The sequence below is a fragment of the Rhipicephalus sanguineus genome, chromosome 1, assembly GCF_013339695.2.
Source record: "Rhipicephalus sanguineus isolate Rsan-2018 chromosome 1, BIME_Rsan_1.4, whole genome shotgun sequence".
Classification (NCBI taxonomy): Eukaryota; Metazoa; Arthropoda; class Arachnida; order Ixodida; family Ixodidae; genus Rhipicephalus; species Rhipicephalus sanguineus.
In genome coordinates this window covers 158,055,127-158,077,134 of record NC_051176.1, presented here as the reverse complement: position 1 = coordinate 158,077,134, position 22,008 = coordinate 158,055,127, and the positions used below count along the sequence as shown (strand labels likewise).

The 22,008-nt window shown below is 44.7% G+C and overlaps 1 protein-coding gene across 1 annotated transcript in view; it reads right to left on the bottom strand.

Moving 5' to 3' along the window:
- Positions 1-22,008, bottom strand: part of LOC119400896 (E3 ubiquitin-protein ligase UBR4) — a gene marked incomplete at its 5' end in the record, with an annotated part of 438,348 nt that overhangs the window by 394,523 nt on the left and 21,817 nt on the right. Inside the window, 4 exon segments of the mRNA XM_037667804.1 lie at positions 2,519-2,715; positions 9,866-9,925; positions 16,761-17,028; positions 19,390-19,571. Of these exon segments, the coding sequence (XP_037523732.1) occupies positions 2,519-2,715; positions 9,866-9,925; positions 16,761-17,028; positions 19,390-19,571 (707 nt within the window).

The window sequence follows — 22,008 nt, the reverse complement described above, 5'->3', positions numbered from 1 at the left end:
GCTGCAGCTTTCGGCGGCTGCAACAGCCGAGATTCCGAGATTTAAACTTTTTCAATAACCTTGACTGTTTTAAAAAGCGATTATTTCACAAGCTAAGCTCCAGTAACATCAAAAGATAATCAAACGTGACCTATAATAATGGTACAATCTCACACGTCTAGCTGTCCTCTCGCACGAATATTCCATTGCCGTCAACCTGCGTTTAGCCGCCACGGTGGAACAGTGGTTATGGTGCTCGGCTGCTGACCCGAAGGTTGCGGTATCGATCACGACTACGGCGGTCGCATTTTTCCTGTGGAGGCGAAAATGACACTGGCTCATGTACTTAGATTTGTCATACTAAGCAAGTCGTAAAACAGAGGACCGTTGTTAATTTTAGGGCGAATTAATTCTCATTAATTAAAGGCGTACAACGCGAACTATAGTTGATCAAGGTACCCGATTTTATTCCCTGAGCTCGGTTAGGCGACTTGTAGCGAAGTTAGTCTTCACGATTCTGGTGGGATTGGCGTTCAGAAGATATTTCTTGCAAGTCCCTGCCCTGATTCGGAGAAGTGATGACCAGTGTTGGTTTGTGAGCCGCTCGTGCAACACGCGCAAAAAGATGACATTCTTTGGTTTTGTCCCTTTCACGCATGCTAAATCGAAATAACTGCTTCCCAAGCGATCACCGTGCGCAAACAATCCCGCATGGAGTATGGAGAAAGCGAGCGCAGAGAAACGCGCAACGCGTCGCAAGCGGCTACTTGCGACGCGTTGCCAACGCGCCAACGCGCCATTGAGGGCAACGGTGCGTTGCCGTATCCGATCCCGGGGGCCACGGCAAGTGAAGCAAAATGGAGCAGCAGCGCCATAAGTTCACGCATCGGCCGCCTGTGCCGGCACGCGAGCGGAGCTGCGAAACTCAATCGGTTCTAAAAACATTGGTCACGCCTGCCACGCCTCAGAACGACCGTGTCACAGGCTTCAGACCCAAACGTTTGCAGCTCCCATTGCCATTGCACTGCTGGCAAAATGATCTTGTAGAGCCGTGCCCACGTAGACAATGCCAGTTACTAGTATACTTTTATAGTCTTCTTTAATAGCTCGCGTCATGTGCCTCTAGCCCTTCGAGCCTCTCGTGCGCACCCCATGTGCTCATTCGAACTCACTCAGAGATTCATCATCAACTCTTCCGCCGCCTGCCTGTCACTCGTGACACTCTTATACAGTCAACGTTAAGATTTTTCTGGGCTCCCTAAGGACGGTGAAATAGTTCGAAAAATTGTTCAAGAGAACAAGTACAGAGAGAAAGAAAAGAAAAAAAGGTAGAAAGACAGAGAGAGAAATAGAGAGAGAAAGAAAGGAAAAGAAGGCAAGAGAACGAGTACAGAGAGAGAGAGAGAGAGAGAAATAGAACGAAAAGAAAAGGAAAAAAAGTTAAAAGATAGACAAAGAAAGAAATAGAGAGAGAAAGATGCAAAGAAACATACACAAAAAAGAAATAGAAGAAAGAGACAGCAAGCATTGTCATGTATATAGTATAGCAAGGGGTGGGAAAGTGAGGGTGAGGAGGAGGGAAAGGGAGGTAAGAGGATAGTATAGCACAGCCTTGTGTTGTAAAGTATAGTATAGCAAGGGGTGGGTAAGGGAAGTGAGGGTGAGGAGGAGGGAAAGGAGCAAGGCAACGCCACCAGCTCTGCCGCTTCCTCGGTCTTCGCATTGTTAGTGCAAAGCTGCCCCAGCTTTTCTTTTTTTTTTTTCCCCTCCCAGTTACATAGCACTCACCTGTCTGCTTCCGTGACCACTCAAAATTACCAGTAGTAACTTCAATAAGGATTTCAAGTGCCTGCAGTCTTTTTTTTCTGTTCTCCAAAAGACCTCAAAGGCTACACAGCGGTGTAGGTTCAGCGCAAATGGTAAGATTTAAGCCAAACTGTAGCAGGATGTAGCCAGTTTCATCTCTTAGCACATCTTGGCGCAATTGGTGCAGCTATCACATCACTGCACTTGCCACAGATAGCATCTGTGACATAGCTCCCTCGCATTTTATCAAGAACTGGAGAAGGAGCACGACGTGCTCCCTCTACAGGGAACCACAAACAGGAGTCCCACCTCCTGGATTTTGTTCTTTTTCTATGTTGCTCCTCGGAGCACTTGCTGCGGCGACATTGCATGCTTCACACTGAAGAACCAGTGGTCAGCCACATTCCACAGCTGGTCTGGACATGCACGCGCACAAGTGCAAACCAGTCATGGAAGTTTCGAGGAGTGCTTGTTACATAGGCTTGAGTGCGTGTTACCTTTCACTCTCTGTCTCACAACTCCCACAAGGAGAAGAGGACACGGACTTTTTTAAATTTTGACCAATTCTGACTGTTTCTTTCGCCATACAGGTGTTCCTTACTTTGTAGATAATTGCCACCGACCAATCAATGTGCCATACTTGTTCTTTCAGAATGCCCAGATCTGGTGAAGGGCCCTATAAGGTTACAAAACAAGTCAGCATGTGGATGACAGTGTTTAGTACTCCACTCACATGCGCAGAAGGTTCTGTTTGAGGCCACTTGACTGTTCCCTGGTCCTGGTCGGTGTCTGATCCAAGGGCCCTCTGTTGCTTTTGGCGCCTGAACCTTCCTTGCAAATACCTCGATCAAGGAATGTGTTCAAGCTCAGTATCACTTGTAGGCCTCTAAGTAGCAGCCATGACGTCAACACGTGTAGGTTCTGCAGCACCTGAGCACACCAGAAAGGGGCAAAGTAGGATCAGTTACAGTATATGCCCTGCACCAAGAAGCCATTCTCACCAAAAACCAAACAGCAAGCACTCCACTCGAGATGAGGTCTGATCCACACTCAAAAGTAACCCCATTTCCTAAGAGGAGTTATATTTCTCTCATAGTAGATACTATATTGAATCATAATAATGATTGAATACAGCAGACTTTTGTTAATTTGACTCTTCTTATTTCTATTTTTCAGTGATTTCGATCTCGACCGAAGGCCCCAACCGACACTTATACATTTAATCAGTGGTGGTCCAGACAGTATAGAATCTTGAGCAATTTTTGGAGCAGGAGAAAAACTGTTTTGGAGCAGATATGGAGCAGAAGGAAATGTGTTTAACAGCAGGCTTGGAGCATACAAAATGGTATATGGGATCACTTGTAGTAAAAGAGCAAGTCTGCGATTTTTTAGTGCACATTCTTATTAATGTGGAACCAAAAAATGCTGCTCAGATATAAACAAGACCAAAAGTCTGACAGCAGCCATCAATCGGGCTGTTTACACGAAATATCATATGCAGGCTTCATCGCAACACACAAGATGTGCATTGTGGTGAAGGATTAGTGACAAGGAGTGCATGAGCATGGCCGCTGGATAAAAAGCGCATGGGTACGGCCTGTCGCGTGCTCCGAAACCGGCGTGACGGGCCTAGTTTCCCGGACCACCGCCGCGGCGCCACCGGGGGGGGGGGGGGGGGACGGGTTTCGCGGACGGATTTCGCGGACGCCCGCGGAATCACATGCGCGGCGCGCTTGCGGCAGTTATGCTTGAGCACATGCGTCTTCATGTGACGCCCGAAATCTTCTTCTAAAATTTATCTAGCGTGTACACATCAGTTAATTACCGATATTTCTTGTACATTCTTGCAGCGCTTGGGAATTTTTGATCTTGCCTTGCCAAAGATGCAACTTCGCGCACCGATCGCTCTTTGCGGAAGTAATCGCGTGGGCATATTTTTCTGGTATCTTAGAAGACCACAACTAACCAACCTGGAGGCGCTGCACCTTTCCTAATGCATCGAAATTCTTTATTTTGGCTCTGTGTATGTTGCTTCAGATTTAATTATATCATTTCAAAAAAGTGATCTCAGAAACTGCAGCGGCCACTGTTTATTTGACACAAAATAAGATAAACTTCTTTCTTCCTCCAAACATGTTTATATAGTACACATACGATATGCTATTGCATGCAACTGCCATGACATAATGCGTATCATATGTGCGACCATCTCATAGAAGGAGATTCGAGTCACTTTGAAATTTCAGTGACTACATCTTCAATACTGACAATTGGGCGAGCTGTTACTGATTAATTAATATGAAAATGGTCAGACGGAAAGAGTGATGAAAAGGCTGAAAAACACACGAACACAACTGCTTGCATTCCTGCGCTTTTCAGTATTTCTGTCTCTTCCCGTTACGCCATTTTCATGATCGTGTAACGAATTCAACAGTGTACATAAAATCTGGACAAAATGTGAGAAGTTATTTTATTTATTATGAATTCAGGGCTCATCCCTGCTAGCTGCAAACGGCGGCTTGTTGCAAACGTTGTTGAAATCCAGCGGCCGTGACACCACCTTCCAGTTTTCTCTTATCTCTCATTTTTTTTAGTTCCCACCTTTCAGCCCGCGGCACCTTTGTCATAGGTTCCGGTTGTTTACGAACGCTGTCGCGTTGCGGTGGCGTGCGTTGCCTCGCAATGCCATGTGGTACTGATGTTGGTTGCCGTGAAAAGCACATGTATCCCTTTTATTCAGAGTTGGGTTGTCTGGTCATTAGCGGTACGGGGCACAAACTGAAACCTTACCTCAGCAAAACATGTGGAGACAAAAAAAAGTGCAGAAAAGCGGCTGGTGGGCGACGACAAGATTTCATTTCAAACAAATATACGTGGCAGCCAACACACACGTTATGAGCGACTCACAGGGACAAAGTTAAGGTGGGTCGCTTTTGACAGCTATACAACAAAAAAAAGGGGGGAGGTAAACGTTTCTTATACTCGTCTCTGTTTTCTTCTTATTTTTTATTATTGTTTTGTTATGCCTCCAACTTGTGAGCCCAAATTTTGGCTTCCCTGTCTACTTCCAGCTTGTGCAGACCATAAAACCTTTAGTTTTGGTTCTTTGATGTCAGCCGCTGTACAGGCACTGGCGAATCTGCGTTGCACACCAACGTGATTGTCTTCTGGCAGTCTCCATCATGTGGTTCTGTCATCTATTACTGTTCATTTTTTCTATTATATATTTTCTACAAAGGCACCTGCGCTCACTCCAACAAAGGTACGTACTTGACTGTCCTACAGCAGCCGTGGTTTTGTGTGCTACTATAGTATACTTGTGTAAATATAAAAACGTGGTTGTCACTTGACCCGGCCGCCTCGAAAAAAAAACCGAGTAAGCGATTGTCATCCCCGCCATTTCGTGGTTTTGTATCTTGAGTTAAAGAAAACTTCAGTTGTAGCTTGATCCTTCGAGATATTAGTCACTCCAGTGATCGGCCATCAATTGGATGACATTGCCCTGCTAAGAACTGTCAAGAATATTTGCAAGCCACTTCTAATGAATATATAATTCCGCAGCCTTTTCAACATACGAGGAGTGCGTCCGAAGCTGAATTACTTTTCGGCACAGTATCATGTATCAGACATCATGAAAAAGATTCAACTTATGTTTTTACATGCACTTCCTGTGTATAAAGAGCATAAACGTGTATTGTCAAATGTTTCAAATAAATACTTGTCAAGCATTTTCATAAAGGTGCTGATGAAATGTCACGGAAATCAATATGTTAAAATAACAAACGATGCATTCATTACACGCACATAAATGTAACAACCACTTTTTCACACATTCAGCGCCATATAATGTTGCTACGCGCATTGTGGAATATTCTTTCAGACACTAAGCAAAAAGTTAGTCCTGGAAAAAAAAATGCCAGGAGCTCTGCACGTACACGGAAATTTAAGTGGCTATTTAACCAGATTACGCGAACGGACTCAACTGAATGCATGATATGTCATGACTGCAATAGATGAGATAAAAAAAAACGCTTAGAACAGCTGAGTGAGATCGCTGTTGTGACCACCACCAATTTGCTGCGGCTGCTGCCCCCAACGGAGCCGCCGGCACCCGTTTCCCCTTCCCCGCCCTGTCGCGCCGCAGTGGCCGCAACTGCAACTAGGGCCAACACGCGCTCTCCCATAGAAAGCTGCCCGACGCGGCAGGCTGTACCGTGTGCTTTTTATCCAGTGGCCGTGGCATGAGGCATATGGTTTCGGCGAGTGACAGTTGTCAAAAAGTCATTCCCTCCATGTTTTCGAGAGGGTAAGGGGGTGACAGCCCCTACAGGCCCCTCCTCTCTTCCTGCATTATCACCCACTGAATCCACCACTGGCAGGAGGTGGTTCTCAAACTGGGCTCCACGAAGGAGGCATTATGGTTCTGAGAGTGCTGATGAACAATTCAACTAACTACCGTTTATTTCCCATTAGTTTACAGTTTATTGCGATAACAATAATATAGACACTCGAAGCGCATTTTTGCCATCGCTGGCATGTTCCATATAAAGTCCAAACTGATAACATAGCCCTGTGCGTCATATGTTCTATGTGCGAGCGAAGGCTGCAGAAGGGTGCGGCTCAAGCAGAGATGAAATGCGGCGGCCGGCTCCGTCGAGCATGGGAGCATGAAGGGGTGCCGCCTGTGGGGAGGCTGCGTCGCTCGGGCAGCAACTGCGAATTGAAGCATAGTCACGCACGCTGTCTCAACAGACATCAGTCGACGACTCTTACCCTTGTATTTGCTGTGCTCTCACCGCTTTACATTGAGGAGAAAACCGCTTTGCCCACTGGAACGACCGTATTCCCTTACGCCAGCGCTTTGTAGAGTTACGCGAGATCGGATCCTAATGGAGTTATCCACTAGCCTTACTTTCTGTAGCATTCCAATTTGCTGCTATGGCATTCATAGCGTTGCCCTTGCGGCAAAACTGTGCCTTTTTTTTTTATTTCAGAGAAGTAATTTGGCGTGTCACTTTGGATTTAACAAAGCTACTGCAAGCAGCATCAGTACTTCCATATTCTGTAACGGGAACACTGTGGCCGCGCTGAGCACACTCACAAGCGTAGTTAGTAACAAGTGCATGGGTGGGAATCAGTTGCGAAGTTTTGCAGGCTGAGAGCGACTTGTCTGGCCTTATTTGGGATTTAAGACTGCATTTTATAACGGACACAAGGGCATAGTCAGGCGTTATTTATGGGTCACGGTGTGTCGGTGTCCACGCATCGCTCAATTCCTATGCATGCTGGTTTGATGCCACAATAAGTCAGTTTCGAAATGAAGACGTGCGACGAATCCTTTAATGCGCGCGAGCGGCAGCAGCACCACTTCATACCCGACACATGCTCGCACGTTTAGGTTGTGCATTACGATCGGTATGACAAAGAACCTCGCGCAGTGCAATTTACATGGAACACTTTTCTTTTGCACAATATCGAACGATACTCCATCGCAGATGTTCCCTTAAGCACTGTGAATGCTACAGGGACCCTTAGCCAATAGAAAGGACGGTTAGCCCCTCCACATGTATTCATCTGCGTCGCGTCGTCTGCTCAGCGTTTCCATGTCTGCTCGCACGCAAAGGGCGGGTCATGCACAGACAACATTGCTGAAAAAAAACAATGGCTGCACCCGTCACAGCTGATGCCCTCCGCTTCAAATTTATCAAGTCATCATCGTGCGCTGTGTGACTCGTAAATTACAAACTGATGCTGGAATTTTCTTTAGATTAATGTGCCGACGCTTCCACACCAATGTATTTGTGACTATATTGCGCCAATTCCAAAAACCATTATCAAATTCTCGGCACGTTAGGCTTAGCAGGTGTGGTTAAAGAAACAGCTGCTCTCGAAAATAATGACAAAACGTACCTGATGCTTTGTCCTCAGGGTGAGATTGCACAAAGCGATGGCTCATTTTACCCCTTATTTGTTGCTGCCAGCGCCGTGGGAGAAAAGCAAGCACAAGTTCGCATCGAAGCGGGCGGTTGCGTCTGTATGGGCGCTGCCATGTTAATTTGTAACCACAGTTACCGGCAGTTACTGATACAGAAATAGAAGGCACATGACATAAATGCGAAGAAGAATAAACATATCACGCATCGATGTGACGTAACACGTGCCAATTAAGCGCTAATGTCTCAACCCTGCCAACTGTAAGATAATTATATCTGGAACTAGTATGTTTTTCTGCGCAAGCATGTGGCTTACTTACACCCCGTAGCCTTGGTGGTGGTGAACGGTAGCGGCGAGATGGAGTATAGTATTGCACGTCCGAATTCAAAGCACGTGATGCTTAACCAGTGTGCGCTACATATATAGGTCGGCAAATAAAAAAAATCACTTGTCCACATTACCGCCAGTTCCTCATAAAGAGTGATGCACTTCCAGACTAGACAACATGCCGAACTATCAATAATGGAGATCACACGCACATATTTTGGTTAAGCCTTAAAGCGAGGAAAAGCGCATCGCGGTATATAGAAGGCGAATGGGTTCTGCGGTAATATGAAAATGCTCTGTATTTCGTGCCACACCAAGAATATTTTGGGCCACAAACGCTCTACAGCCATTTAAGCAGGCGAAATACGAACTTTGGCACTGCTGGCACAAGGTGCACTTAAATAGGCGCAGAGAGGTAGAACTGTAGCAAAGTGGTGCAAATGGCGCAGTTGGACCACCACTGATTTAATTTATATGGGACAAAACAATCATTATTTCGATCCTAATAATAATTGTTGGGGTTTAACATCCCAAAACCATGATATGATTATGAGGGACGCCGTAGTGGAGGGCTCTGGAAATTTCAACCACCTGGGGTTCTTCAACGCGTACCTAAATCTAAGTACGTGGGCCTCGAGCATTCATTTTATTATTTCTATCCTGAAAGTACCCTTTGCCAGATAATTAGAACTTGGCTAGTCATCTTACACGCACCCAACCCCAATGGTAACTGCAGTAATGGTTCGAATAGCAGCAACGTTTGACTTTATGGTGTTGCGGTGCAGCAAATGTCTCGAACACGATTCATTTCCCGTCAAAATCCCCTATTTTCAACCTGCCCAGGGAAGATTTCAACACAATAGTAGCTTGGAATGAAGTATTACAGGATTAATCAGATTCTAATGTTCGCCTATATTTTTTGGAGAAAATTGATCTGAAAGGTTTCAGAAAGTGCAATCTGTTAGAAAACCAGAACTGCATTTGCAGTGTAGAGCCAGTCAGGCTAGCGCCATTGCCATCACAAGATGGCTACCATTTCAGATTTTGCAGAGTATAATGATCACTCACCACTTCCAGTCTAATTCAGGTGCTCTTTCAAACACTAAATATTTTACTTGTTCAGCTAGCAGTAACAAGTAATGTCACATGTTCACAGCATTCTGGAGAATTACACGTCACAGGACGGACTAGCAAGTGGTTAGTCTGGTGCAGGTGACCATCACTTTTGCAAGTGCTGAGGAATCGCTTGATAAGTGCAGGACATAAAATCCATTATCAACCGTACAGAGAATGGCAATTTGTTCTTCATAACAATGAAGTGCTGCCTAAAGGTAGCAAAGAAGGACATTGGTAATAAAGTTTGATGACCATGGAAATAAACTTTATTTCCATGGTCCTTCCATGGAAATAAAATAATCAGAAATATGGAACATTTTTTGTTCCAAAAAAAATTGGGTGCTGGTTTAGTAAGTATGCAAGTTTAGGCACTTCAATGACATTTTGACATTAATTTTCTACTTTGAACCCATCGATTGTGGGTGCATTTACAATCATTGCAAATACTTCTAAGTGAGTCACCAGGGCACTTTGTGGTTTCTTCTGCCTCTTGCTTAATTCAACCCACTGTACAATTAGACAAATTCTGCAGTCCCTTCAAGGTTGAATTAACAGAAAAGTAAACTGTGGCTACATACACAGCAAGCACATCCTTGCATTTTGTATTCCATGTCTTCCATGCAATTTTCTCACAATCAATACATGCTTTAATTAATATGCCTATGGGCAACCCATTTTTAGACACATAAAACCGCTCACTTACATGACCACCAGCTCTTGTTGATGACCTCATGGTGGATGCAATAGTGTTGTAGACTTCAAGCTGAAAAGAAGTAAAGGTAATCCCTTTGAGCACAAGAAAATGTACCAATTTTAAGAAACATTCCCAGGTATACAATTTGAGGTGACAACAAATTTAAGCACAATGAGAAGTATCATAAAACATAGTTATTTGGATGTCACTGGGACTGCAAGTTACCTTCAAATTAAGCGGCTTGCATAATTAAACTGAATGCAGAAAAGAAAGAAACTGCATCCAGGCAAAAAATTTCATTGCAAAAGTGCACTAACTTTAACAAACTTTGAATTACTGAAAGTAATAGGAGATGCTGGTTCACTGTGTCTGGTTGTTCAAGGCTTTAAAGCCTGTATTCTAACTGGCCAACTAGTACTGTATTTAAAGAGAGACACTACAGAGAAACAAAATTTTTCTCATAGTAATTTACTCTGTCAATTCCAAAATCACCACGCTTGCCACGAGAAGACTAAGGTAAGCAAGAAAATGGGCAAAAAAAGAAAATGCGGGTGGCGACGTCACCTTGAAATTCCCGCACCAAACGTCGTGACATCAGAGAATTTGACAGCGTCTGCTAAGTCCTACATAGTTCATAATCAGTAAAAATGAAGTACATTGTCATCTGAGGGGCCATAGACTTCACATATCAAGTTTCAGGAAATTTTGTTGAGCCAATGTCACCAAAATACGAAAAGTGCACTTTAAAATCCCCGACGTCACACATGGAGATTTTGACGCGAAATTTAAAAATTAAACTTTGACCTCAATATTCTTCTCTATTAATAAATACGGTGGTTCTCAAATGAGGGTCCGCGGTCCCCAGGGGGTCCGCAAAGCTATTTTTGGGGGTTGTGGGGTCTGAGCGATAAAGCGGGCGCTCTCGGAACACACGGAGACAGTTCACGCGGTCGTGCAACAAACGTGGACGTTTATTAAACACTTCTTTACACACGGCGAGCTCGCCGGCCGAATTAGTAACACGCTAGTAACACGCTAGAACTTTATACGCTGACAATGAATAATGGGAAAACATAACACACACTCAAGACAACATAAGACATACAATACGCCATAACATAAGACAACATAAGACATACCATACAATACGAATGCGGCACCGCCGATGCACGACTCACCACGAGGGCCCGAGGAAAGCGAGCCGCGGTATCGTCCCCCGGACCCACCGCGAGGAAACGTCCATCAACGCACGCCGCCACACCCCAAAAGAGACTCGTTGCTGTTTCCTATGCGCCGGCCTAAACTTCTCCGTGGCGGCGCTGCCGGCGCCACCGCGCTAAACTCGAGTTACAGCCAGCGCATCCCTGACCTTGGCCGATCGTCTCTGTGTATGCGCCAAGCACGTGCGTTGCAAACACAGCGGCCGCGCCCAAGTTACGGCAGTCGCCTTTACAGGGCGTGATAGCACCCCCACAGGGTCCGCATAACCCATGCTCGGGGGAAAAAAACGAGTTTTTTTGAAGCCACACTATCTATGCCGTGACAGCAGGCCCTTCCAACTTTTGGTTTGCTTCACCACAAAACACCATTGTATTGCGGCAGAGCTGACTTCAGACTATACGCGGGTTTTTACGGTATTTGAATGTTTCCGAATGTTCGGCAAAGGTGGCAAGTATTTCGACAAACTCGGAATATTCTGGAAAATAACGAATTATATAAGTGCCACACATTTTTATGTTTACAGGAAATTTTCCTTAAGGGGAGACACAGGGCTTGAAAAATTTTTTTTATTAGTTGGGTTAACTGAATGAAATTTAATACACTTATCTTTTTCTGCAGATTCCAAATCTTCAAGTAGATTTTTATTATCTGCATTATAACAAAGGATATGCAATTTCTGAGAGCATGTTTCTTACGGTACTTTTTGGCAACTTTGTTTGGTCAAACAAAAACAAAATATGGGGCAAGATTGCCAGAGAGCTCGTCTAGCCGATGATGCTAATTTGATTGTTTTCATTGAACTTCAAATGCAAAATAAACGGATGTAAATATAAGCGTAAATTTTTGCTTCATACACTTTATGATTATCCAGAATTATCATTTTGTGAACAACATTATAAGAAAATAAACAGCATAATCGTCTAGACCAGCTTTCTGGCAATTTTGCAGCACACGTTACTTTTGTGTTTGACGATAAGAAGTTGCCAAAAATTCCCGTAAGAATTGTGCTAGAAAATGTTGTAGAACTAGCATATTTTTTGTTCTAATGCAGCTATTAAAAATCTACTCAAAAAGATTTGAAATCTGCAGAAAAAACTGAATAAGTGCATTAAATTTCATTCCGTTCACCCAACTATTAAAAACACACTTTTCAAGACCCACGTCTCCCCTTAAAACAACACAAAAACATACCTTGCCCCTTCTGAAACTATAAGGAGTCTCAGCAGTTTCCAATATAAATAAAAAGCTTTGCAGCTGGCACTATAGGTTCACTTTCCAATGGTGAGCACAAATATCACTGGCACACTTTCAGATCACATCACACTGGGTCCAGTGGTACACAAGAGCACTGGCAGCAGAAATAACAGTGCAACAGTCAAGTTGCACCTTTCGATTTATGCAGAGGGCTTGGCAGGAACAATCATAAACATGTATGTACTAGCCTTTATTATTTCTTTGTCGTTATGCGACGACGACACAACAAAACTGTTTCATGTATTGCTGTTCACATTATCATAAAAAGATGTCATTACTAGCACAACGTAAACCATCAATGCATTTCCAAGTGTGTGGCTACAGATTGTCGTAAAACGGCTACAATGGACAACTGCTTCTACTAATGCTGGGTGAGTGAAATCAAAGAGAATATCCTCATTTTCTCGTCTGCCTTATAATTTGCAAGTTGAATCGTTTTTGTTTAGCTGCATCGATTCTTGAAATTTTTTGCATTCATCTGAGCATGATGCAAGGGACATGTAATGCAGAACCTAGTAAAATATGTGTGCAGGGCCCCTTTAAAGCCACTGGAGACCTGCGATTATGTCAGAAGTCAGAAAAATCCCCATCCAAAGGGTTACCGAGTCCGAAATTTTATATGTCCAAATACGCAATGGCTCTATGGGCATGGAAGGACGATGCACACAAGACTCAAGCGTAGCATAGTTCTCAATATCCGGCTACATGCTTAAATGCTTAAAGGGACCGACAACTGCCCAGAATATGAAATGAGTTGACTCCACTGATGTAAAGATTGTCCGTCGCATTGACTCAAACCAATCCTGTTTTTTTCGTGAGAGATGGATTTATATTTTTATTTCTTAATTGAAAGTCGCGAAAGATGACCTGTGGCGCCTCTGGCGGCAAAAACATGAATGATCCAATGAAGACAGCCACGTGACCGTTGAATGCTGTACGCCAGGGTTGCCACTGACTTTCGAGTAAATGTCGCCAAACGACGAACAGAAAGTCGCCAAAAGTCGCCATTTTTTACGAATTTCGCCAAAAAAGTCGCCATTCTAGATATGTGCGGCATATCCTAGTAATAAGAATTTCCACTGATGTATAGCCCCGTAGAATACAGTGCCATTCAAAGCCCTTAAAGTATATTGACATTTCTCATTGCCAGGCGCATCGCCCCTTCACCACGGGAGTGCTTGGTGCACCTGGTTCTCCGACTAGCTGCAAGATGTGCACGGAGGCGCAAGTATGAAAGGATAAAACGCTCATGATATCCTTCCATCCCTGTCCGCTCGTTTCAAAGGTAAAAGTGTGGTAAACCTTGGGCCAAAACCGTGTAGGCGTTGTTTGTAGACAGCTTTACATCCCCTCATATGAAAAAAAAAGGATTAACAGGTTTATTGAAAGTAGTAAGACAGAATTCTTACAGGTATCGTTCATTAGTGAGTCTTATGCCTTTCAGTGTGAACTAATATGATACCGGACGCCACTATCCCTTTCATATATAATCCCTTATATCTACCCATGTCAATCCAGTGAGTTATAATTGAACAGGTAGACATTGTAAAATGTTATATAGCAATTGTTTCCATTGCACACGCTCACCGAGAACAGTAGAAAATGCCTGAATAAATAATTTTTTATTGCACGAACACCCGCATATCCGCCCATCTTCGCTATACGAGCTCGATTAGGGGATACTGCAGCGGTGAATAGGTCGCCAAGCTATTCAGAATAGTTGGAGCTTTGGCGGAACAAATGGCTGGAACACACGACCAACCAGTCATCTAGCGCCTTCAGAAGCGAAACTTTAGCGAAGCTCGGAAGCATCTAGATAAATCTAGATGAATTGAGTTAAAAGCATCTAGATGAATTGAGGAGATACACACGAGTTACAGGACGGACATACAGAACGGCGCGCAATGTGCACCTCAAAACCCAGAAAAATACAGAGAATAGTGCCGCTCATTCGTTGGGAAGGCACTGAGCTTAGGATGCATAACTCAGTGGAGACCTAAGCTGAAAATCGCCAAAAATTCGCCATGTCGCCATGTCGCCATTCATAATTTTAGGTCGCCACGGGCCACTCAAATTCGCCAATTTGGCGAAAAGTAGCCACCATTGGCAACCCTGCTGTACGCGGTCGACGATTTTTTTGTTAGTAGTGAAATATTGTTTGCTTCTTTATATTAAAAGGTATTGCTCCACAATAATGTACATATAGGCCTGCGTTAGTATGCATTAAAGTGGCGCTGCCTTCGGGTGACGTCATGATCCCATGCTCATCAGCGCGTCTTGAGCAACTTTTCAGCATGCTCATGGAACTGTGCACGCAGTTTCCAGCTGGCTAATATTTTGGAGCGACATAGTTTTGCTACCTACACCTCGTCTCAGAAATGACACGCGCTGCTACTCGGCACAGCCGCGCATATGCGTAGTGACGTTTTCGATGACTTGGCTTGGCTCGTGCATCGAGAGAGTAACGACGCCGGGATAAGCCACCCATGACATAGGCGCAGGCAATGCGGTACAAATACAGGGAAGGTGTATAATGCCACATCATCTCATTGTAACAGCTGGTTATTTTCAAAAATAGTTGAAAAGGTATAAATAAAGGTGGCTAAGCATAGTTACAGGAACTCCCACGAAAGCAGAACAACGATAGCTTTCACAAATCGTGAAAAGGGCTGGCGACATCGCTATCAATTCTCCGCGTTGCTGGAGGAAAGCTGCATCCGTGTTTAGAGCGTTTCAGATCGAAAAATACTGCTTGTAAAATAACTACGTGGTTTTGGGATTAACTACTGCAGCTACAAACACTGCGAAGGGTGAGCTTTCTGTCGTGTCGTAAAAAGATGGGTCGAGAAAAATCAGTTGTCGGTCTCTTTAAAGGGGCCCTGCAACACTTTTCGAGCATGCTCAAAAAGCGCTGTCGATCGGTAGTCGAGGCTCCCGAGAACACGCGAGCCAAATATTATAGCGATGCGCACGGCCTGGAATTTACAATAAATTCTCAAAGTCAGCTGAAAATCGCTCCCTCTTCTCTCGACAAATGATGTATTAGTCCGCAAAATATGACGCGATTGTCGGCAGTTCCACCAATGGCTGATGTTATAATCACGATAACACCCTCATTATTACTTCCGTTGTTAATTTTGAGTTCAATAAGTAGATAATATGTATGTTTATATTATGTTATCGCGTTAAAAACACCGAACAAACATTAATATTAGCACTTCCGGTCTCACCGACAGCTCGTCTGCTCGTAGTTGCGTGGTTCCGCTTTCTTCGCCATGCGCAGTGCCAAAAACGTGAATATTTCTGTGCTTTTGACCATCGCCGGTTGCCGTTGAGAGTGGCAGCCGTTCGAGTGTTGCCTCGTCAGCTGAGAACTGCATCGTCGGCACGTTCTCACGACCGACCGAGGCACGGGCGCAGCGTGTCTCCGATAACAATGCTGGCGTCTGGTAATGGCGGCGCTTCGGGGTCGTCTGCCAGTGCCGTCTTACGAGGCGGTGTACCGGAGTATGGGCCGAAACCGATCTCAGCTGTCATTCGTTCCAAACGAGCGCGCAGGTTTGCTTCCCATCGTTGGCAGAGCGATGAAAACACTACGGCGTTCGAGGTGCACACCCAACATTACCAAACCGACGCGCAGTTTTCAAGCACGCGCGATACACAGCGCGATCGACTCCGCTCGACGAGAACGACGCAAGCCGACCGGAAGTGGCGGCACAGACCACGTGGTTGCGCCCAGACGCCAGAGAGAAAAAAATGAAAAAAATGCCGCCGGCGCTGACGTCGCCTCCTCGCACCTCCACCCTCCCTCCCTCCCCTCACGCCGCGCGCAGCTTTCCGCGCGCTCGCTGCGTTGAGTTGAGAGAGAAAGCTGCGGAACGTGATCTCTATAATTTGGTAACACCACTTAGACTTGACGGATTCGAAAAATTTTTGCGGCATATGGCTCGTGAAGAGTCATACGTCAATAATGGGACTATTCCAATATAACAAAGAAAGGTGTTGCAGGGCCCCTTTAAGCTGCAGGAAGGATCTGCTGTTACCGTATTTATTCGAATCTAAGCCGATGTTTTTTTCGAAAAAACGATGTGCAAAAGTGGGAGGGTCGGCTTAGATTCGAGTACAATGATTACGTCTTTTTTTGTTTTCTGGCCTTGCGAATTTCGGGGGTCGGCTTAGAGTCGAGGCCGGCCTAGATCCGAGTAAATACGGTACATGAAATCCAAGTCGCCAAAGCTTACTGTAATGCCCAGTACACTTTTCTAATTAACACAGCAGCTTTTCTAAAAACAAAATTTTAATGTATTACGCTCACAAAAAAGGCTTGTGATAAGGGCAAAGAGATGGCATAACCTGCTTCATGCATGATAAATGAAATACGTTTGTGAATTTGATGCCCACTAAACCAAACAATGCAAAGTTCACTCACACAAGACTCAACTACACGGGCAGCAAGCGCCAGGTGCCCATCGTCATCCCAGCAAGGGACTCCCTTGGCATTGCCCGAAACAGGTTGGTTGCTCCCTCCGGATGAGGACACACCTAGTACGCACACCGCCTGCGTCACGGCCACAGCCATGTGTCCACACCCCAGGGCCAGTCGCACGAGCCGCTGCAACCGCACTTCACCTAGTGGCTCCAACACAGGAAGGTTCAGGCACTTGCGCACTAGAGCTATGTCTGCATACAGTGCTTTCCTGAAAACAAGAGTAAAATATATGTTACTAACAAAAGTGTCACTCAGCCGACTTTCACAGGGTTTAGTAACTTGTTGAACAGGAAGCCAAAGTCTGTGGTGGTCCACCCAGCTGAGGATTTAGAACAATTTTTGGAGCAAGATAAAAGCTGTTTTAGACTATATTCCTAGGAGCAGTACAACAGTAAATGTGTAAATATTTGGTGCAGCCATTAGAAATGCAGCTCCACAGTAAAGAAAGACACATGGCCAGCAGCCAGAGAGCAGCTATCAATCATGCTTGCCTTCACATGGAAGAATGCCAGCAGGGTAGGTGAGGAACCTTTTTTAGACCGCTGATGAAATTTTTTTGTAGACTACTGAGATCAAGGTTATACACCCAGGCAGCATATAAAAATTATAACTACACTAATTGCATTGCCCTGTATAAACCAAAAGAGAACGCAAAAGCTTTCTGTGTTCCTATTTACAGCTATATTTTAAAGGAGTACTGACACGATTTCGAGGCACCCCAATATAGACATTTTTCGTTTTCATGGTATGCACTATCAACGCTCTCCACACACCAAAGCCACACAACACTTATTACTTTACTTTGATTTTAGTTTTCGTCACCCAGCACATGCAAACCAGCCCCACCGCAATGGATATTATCACGAGTCAACACAGTTCACTGGCTTTGCAAACTCTGCGTCCTGCATGCGGCCTAAATTGCAGAAATTACTGGATGATAATTCACTCATCGTTGTTTACATGAACCATGTGCGACTGACAGACAATGACAGAGCTGCTGCTAGTGTGTCGAGAGTTGCAGCGTTTTCGTGACGTCAGAGTTGTGTTTCTCATTCACTATGAAACAGTCTTTTCGATATCGAAACCAAAAGTGCTTTTTTAAGGTAGCAGTATTAAAATATATTCAATGCATTCCCAAGCCCTATGACACCCTTTTTAGGGTTCTCGACACTCACCATTTTATTTAGAGCAACAAGCTGAAAATGTTTAAAATTCGTGTCAGTACTCCTTTAAGTTACATTGAAACGATGCATTTATTTAGTGGCAAAGATAAACATGTCACATACCATATGTATTCACATAATGACAGCACTTTTTTCATAAGCAATTTGTCTCCTACTTGGGGATGCAATTATGCAGGAACAAATTTTTGGGAGAAGAATTTAGGAGTACCGGGAAGTCAAACAAGTTACAGGTAGGAAGGCATTCTTATGATAATAACAATTGTTGGGGTTTTACGTCCCAAAACTATGAAATGATTACGACGAATGCCATAGTGGAGGGCTCCAAAAATTACCATCTGGTGTTCTTTAACGTGCACCTAAATCTAAGTATACGGGCCTTATATGCGATGACTTAAAAGCACATGCTACAGTAGAACCCCGCTGATACGTTTTTGAAGGGACCGTAGGAAATAAACGTAAGAGACGGGAAACGTAAGAGCCGAAAAAACAGGAAAAACGGCAAAATATTTAGTGGTACAGAATTTTATTTCAATTCTTACGAGCAGCACGAAAATTGGCGCGCTCAGCCGCGATCTATCGATGGATAGAAACGCGGAGCTTAGGACGGCCTTATCCACAGAAATGTAATCAACGTATGTGATTTTTTTAACACCAACAGCTGTAGGCATGAAAAAACTAAGCACACGCAATCACGACTGGCGCGGCGAGTCCGACCGCGAACCGCGCGCACGACCATGCGAGCTCCAACCAGCTCGAACTCCTCCCGTTCTCCGACAAATAACGATGATGATGAGTCTACGCCAACGCGATGGCAGAAGTGAATGCCAATCTCGAAGGCCTTGCTTTCGCAAGCAATTACGTCATACACGCCATGTTTGTGCAATGCAAATCTTAGAGGCTATGCTTTTGTCAATAGTAAATGCCAATCTCGAAGGCCTTGCTTTCGCGAGCAGTTACGTCATAGACGCCATCTTTGCAATTTGAATCTCGAAGGCCATGCTTTTGTTTGCATCAATTGAAAGATTGTTGCTTGCGCCTCTCATGCGGCTAATATTACGGTCAAACGAGGCCAAGCTGCGTGAAAATGCGCCATGGCCGCTCTCTTTGGTAGTCACTCTGTCGGCTCCGGGCGCACTTCGCGACGTATCATACGGGAACGGTCCGACAGTTACGACGTAACAGCGGGGTTCCCAATACATTGTATCCTATGGGAGCTATGCCGGGACCGGCGGAAAACGACGTAACAGCCGGGAAAACGCAGCAGTGAGGAACGTAACAGCGGGGTTCTACTGTATTACATTGTTTACCAGAAGTACAAAATGTAATCAAAGAAATTATAAAATGTAAGTAGTGAGACACAAAAATATAACAAAAGCATAGCTTACGATCCAGATAGCACAATGCTGCTTGTCAGGCAGTCAAGCACCATGGTGCCTCCTGAGAGAAGTACATCTTCTAAGCCTTGCGTGTACTGCACCACGGAGGGTAGGGCCAGGCACACATCAAGCAAGACGTCACCTGCTCGCTCTCGTTGCAAGCTGGCCAAATTTTTGGCCAGCAAAAAGTTCTGCGTGCAAACATGGCACACTGTAAGCCAAAGATCCAAAACAGCAGCAAATGACAGAAGTTTCTGAAGGACTTGAAACTAGCCGAAGGGATGCATTACTACTTCACTCTGTGATGCTGACTGCCATGCTTTCTAAAACCCTTGCAATGTTGGATCAGGAACCTCAAAAATTGGCACTGAACTGATAACACAGACATCATAGTGTAGTACTATTCGCAGTACTACATTCAAACTAACATTACATTCATGCCAACAATACTTGATCCCATACCCACACTTTCAATACTGCTCAACAACTACATACAGTTAAACCTGCCTATAATGAACCTCCATACAACGAATTCCTTGATATTACTAAGTTTTTCTGTTCTCCAGCGTTACTCCATAGAAGAACATGTAGTATTCGCGACCTCTATGTAACGAAGTGGCAGCGGGAGAAACCCTTGATATAACAAATTTTCACTGCCAACAACCTAGCGATTTTGCCCCGAATTTTGTCATTTTCACACGAGCGGGAGCCGCACGCATTTCTGTGGTTGCCCCACCGAAGACTGAGCGCAAAGCGGCGGCGGCACGCATGGCACGCTCGAAGCCCCGGTGACTGCGATGCGACAGCGAGCGCTCGTTTGTGCATGCCGGAAGGGGAGGAAGGGCACGCATGCACGAGCGTGCCCATTCCCTCCTTTCTTCAAACCTCATCCAGCCGCTCGCGGGTGCTGCCACGCCGGCTTTCTTAGAAAAAATAACTGCTTTTGCATTGGCAGCGCCACTCTTTGGTTGTTGCAGAAGTCTCTGAACTGCACTTCGTAATGTGACACCAAGTGATGCCACTAAAAAAAAAAAAAGTCCTTCCTCAGTGTCTTTACGCTTCGAGTTTGCACCGCATTGTGGGGCCCCAATGCGTATGGAGAGCTCTTTTCCGAAGATTCCGTGGTATCCGTGTCGTTCGCTCTTCGTTATCGACTGTGTGTTTTCACTGCGGAAGCATGGAGCAGCCCCCAACTTGCAGCTTTGCGATTTATTATTATTTTTTTTTTTGCAGAGGACTGCACCGTCACTTCCGAGGAGATGTCAGATTAGGCGCTAGTGGAAACTGAGACAACTACGGATCTCTGGAGGTCGACTCGTCACGCGTTTTGCTGTCTTGCACCGCGCCACTGGTTCGCTAGACCGGGGCCTCCGAGATTAGCTCTGGCAACGCGACGGCGCGTAGCCGGAGCCAGTCTCGGAGGCCACAGCTACACGATGACTGAGCAGTGTTGTATTGATGTCCTACGAACGTCCAGTATTGCTATCCCTCACGAACAAGCAATCGAGCAAAATAACACAGTTTTTTTGCCGTTAAATAAATGTTTTGGCTGAGCTCTGCCTTCAGTTCCCCTTTTGTTTAATTTGTGTATATTTCTTTTCTGAATTTTCGTGCCGAAACTGCATATAATGAAAACCTGTTTGTAACAAATTTTTTTGGGGGGGGGGGGGGGGGGGGTTGTCAATTTCATTACATCCAGGTTTAACTGTATTTGTATCCAGAACAGGTCCCCCTGTCAGTTCTGTTCTAATATCTGAGACCTCTTGCTGTAATATTTTGCCATGTGACAAATAACTCTGCTTCGTAAGCCTGAAAAAAAGCAGCTCCCAACAATCTTTGCTACATGGTGTCAACAATCTAAAGACAAAAAATAGACAAAGAGCACTTAAGTGTCCCGCAGAATAATCTTGAACAGACTCAATACACTTGTCTAACTTTCTTCCCACTGCTTGAAGCAACTCGAATCTCCTCAAGCTTAATGCTGTTTAGAGAGAGCATGAACTTTTTTTCTTTTTCTTTTCTTTTTTTTTTTTTGTCACGAAGAGGTTTTACTTCTTTTACTGATCACAGTTCACTGACACTTTCAATAGCGGATTTTGACATGTAAAAGTTTGTTCTCTGGCATCTGATGCTATCCAGTATGAAGTCTAAGGATTTGGGCTTTTAGAATCATTTTAGATTTGTTTTCACCGGCAAAGTTGTTCTTTTTGACAAACTTTTTCATGAACTTATCTTTGTCTGTGTGAAATGAACTAATCGGTGATGAGAAATTCGTAAGTAGGGGGTGTGTGCTGGAGCGACGTTTCGACAAGTGGACTTGTCTTTTTCAAGGCTGCAACTGATTTCCTTAGCGCTTGTGTGTCTATGCTTGTGTGAAAGCTTTCTACACCTCACCTGGTTTTGCACTGCCTCCATGATCATCTTACTGAACACGGAGGCAGTGCAAAGCGACAATGTCATGTGATGACGTCATGTTATGTGACGTTATGATGACTTCATAGTGATGTCATGATGCCGCAAATTTTGGCGATCTGTGAAGTCATGACATCATATGGTGACGTCATCAAGTGATAATTTTTTGCATCACTCGTGCTGACACCGCGGACGCGAAACGCCGACGGTCAATTT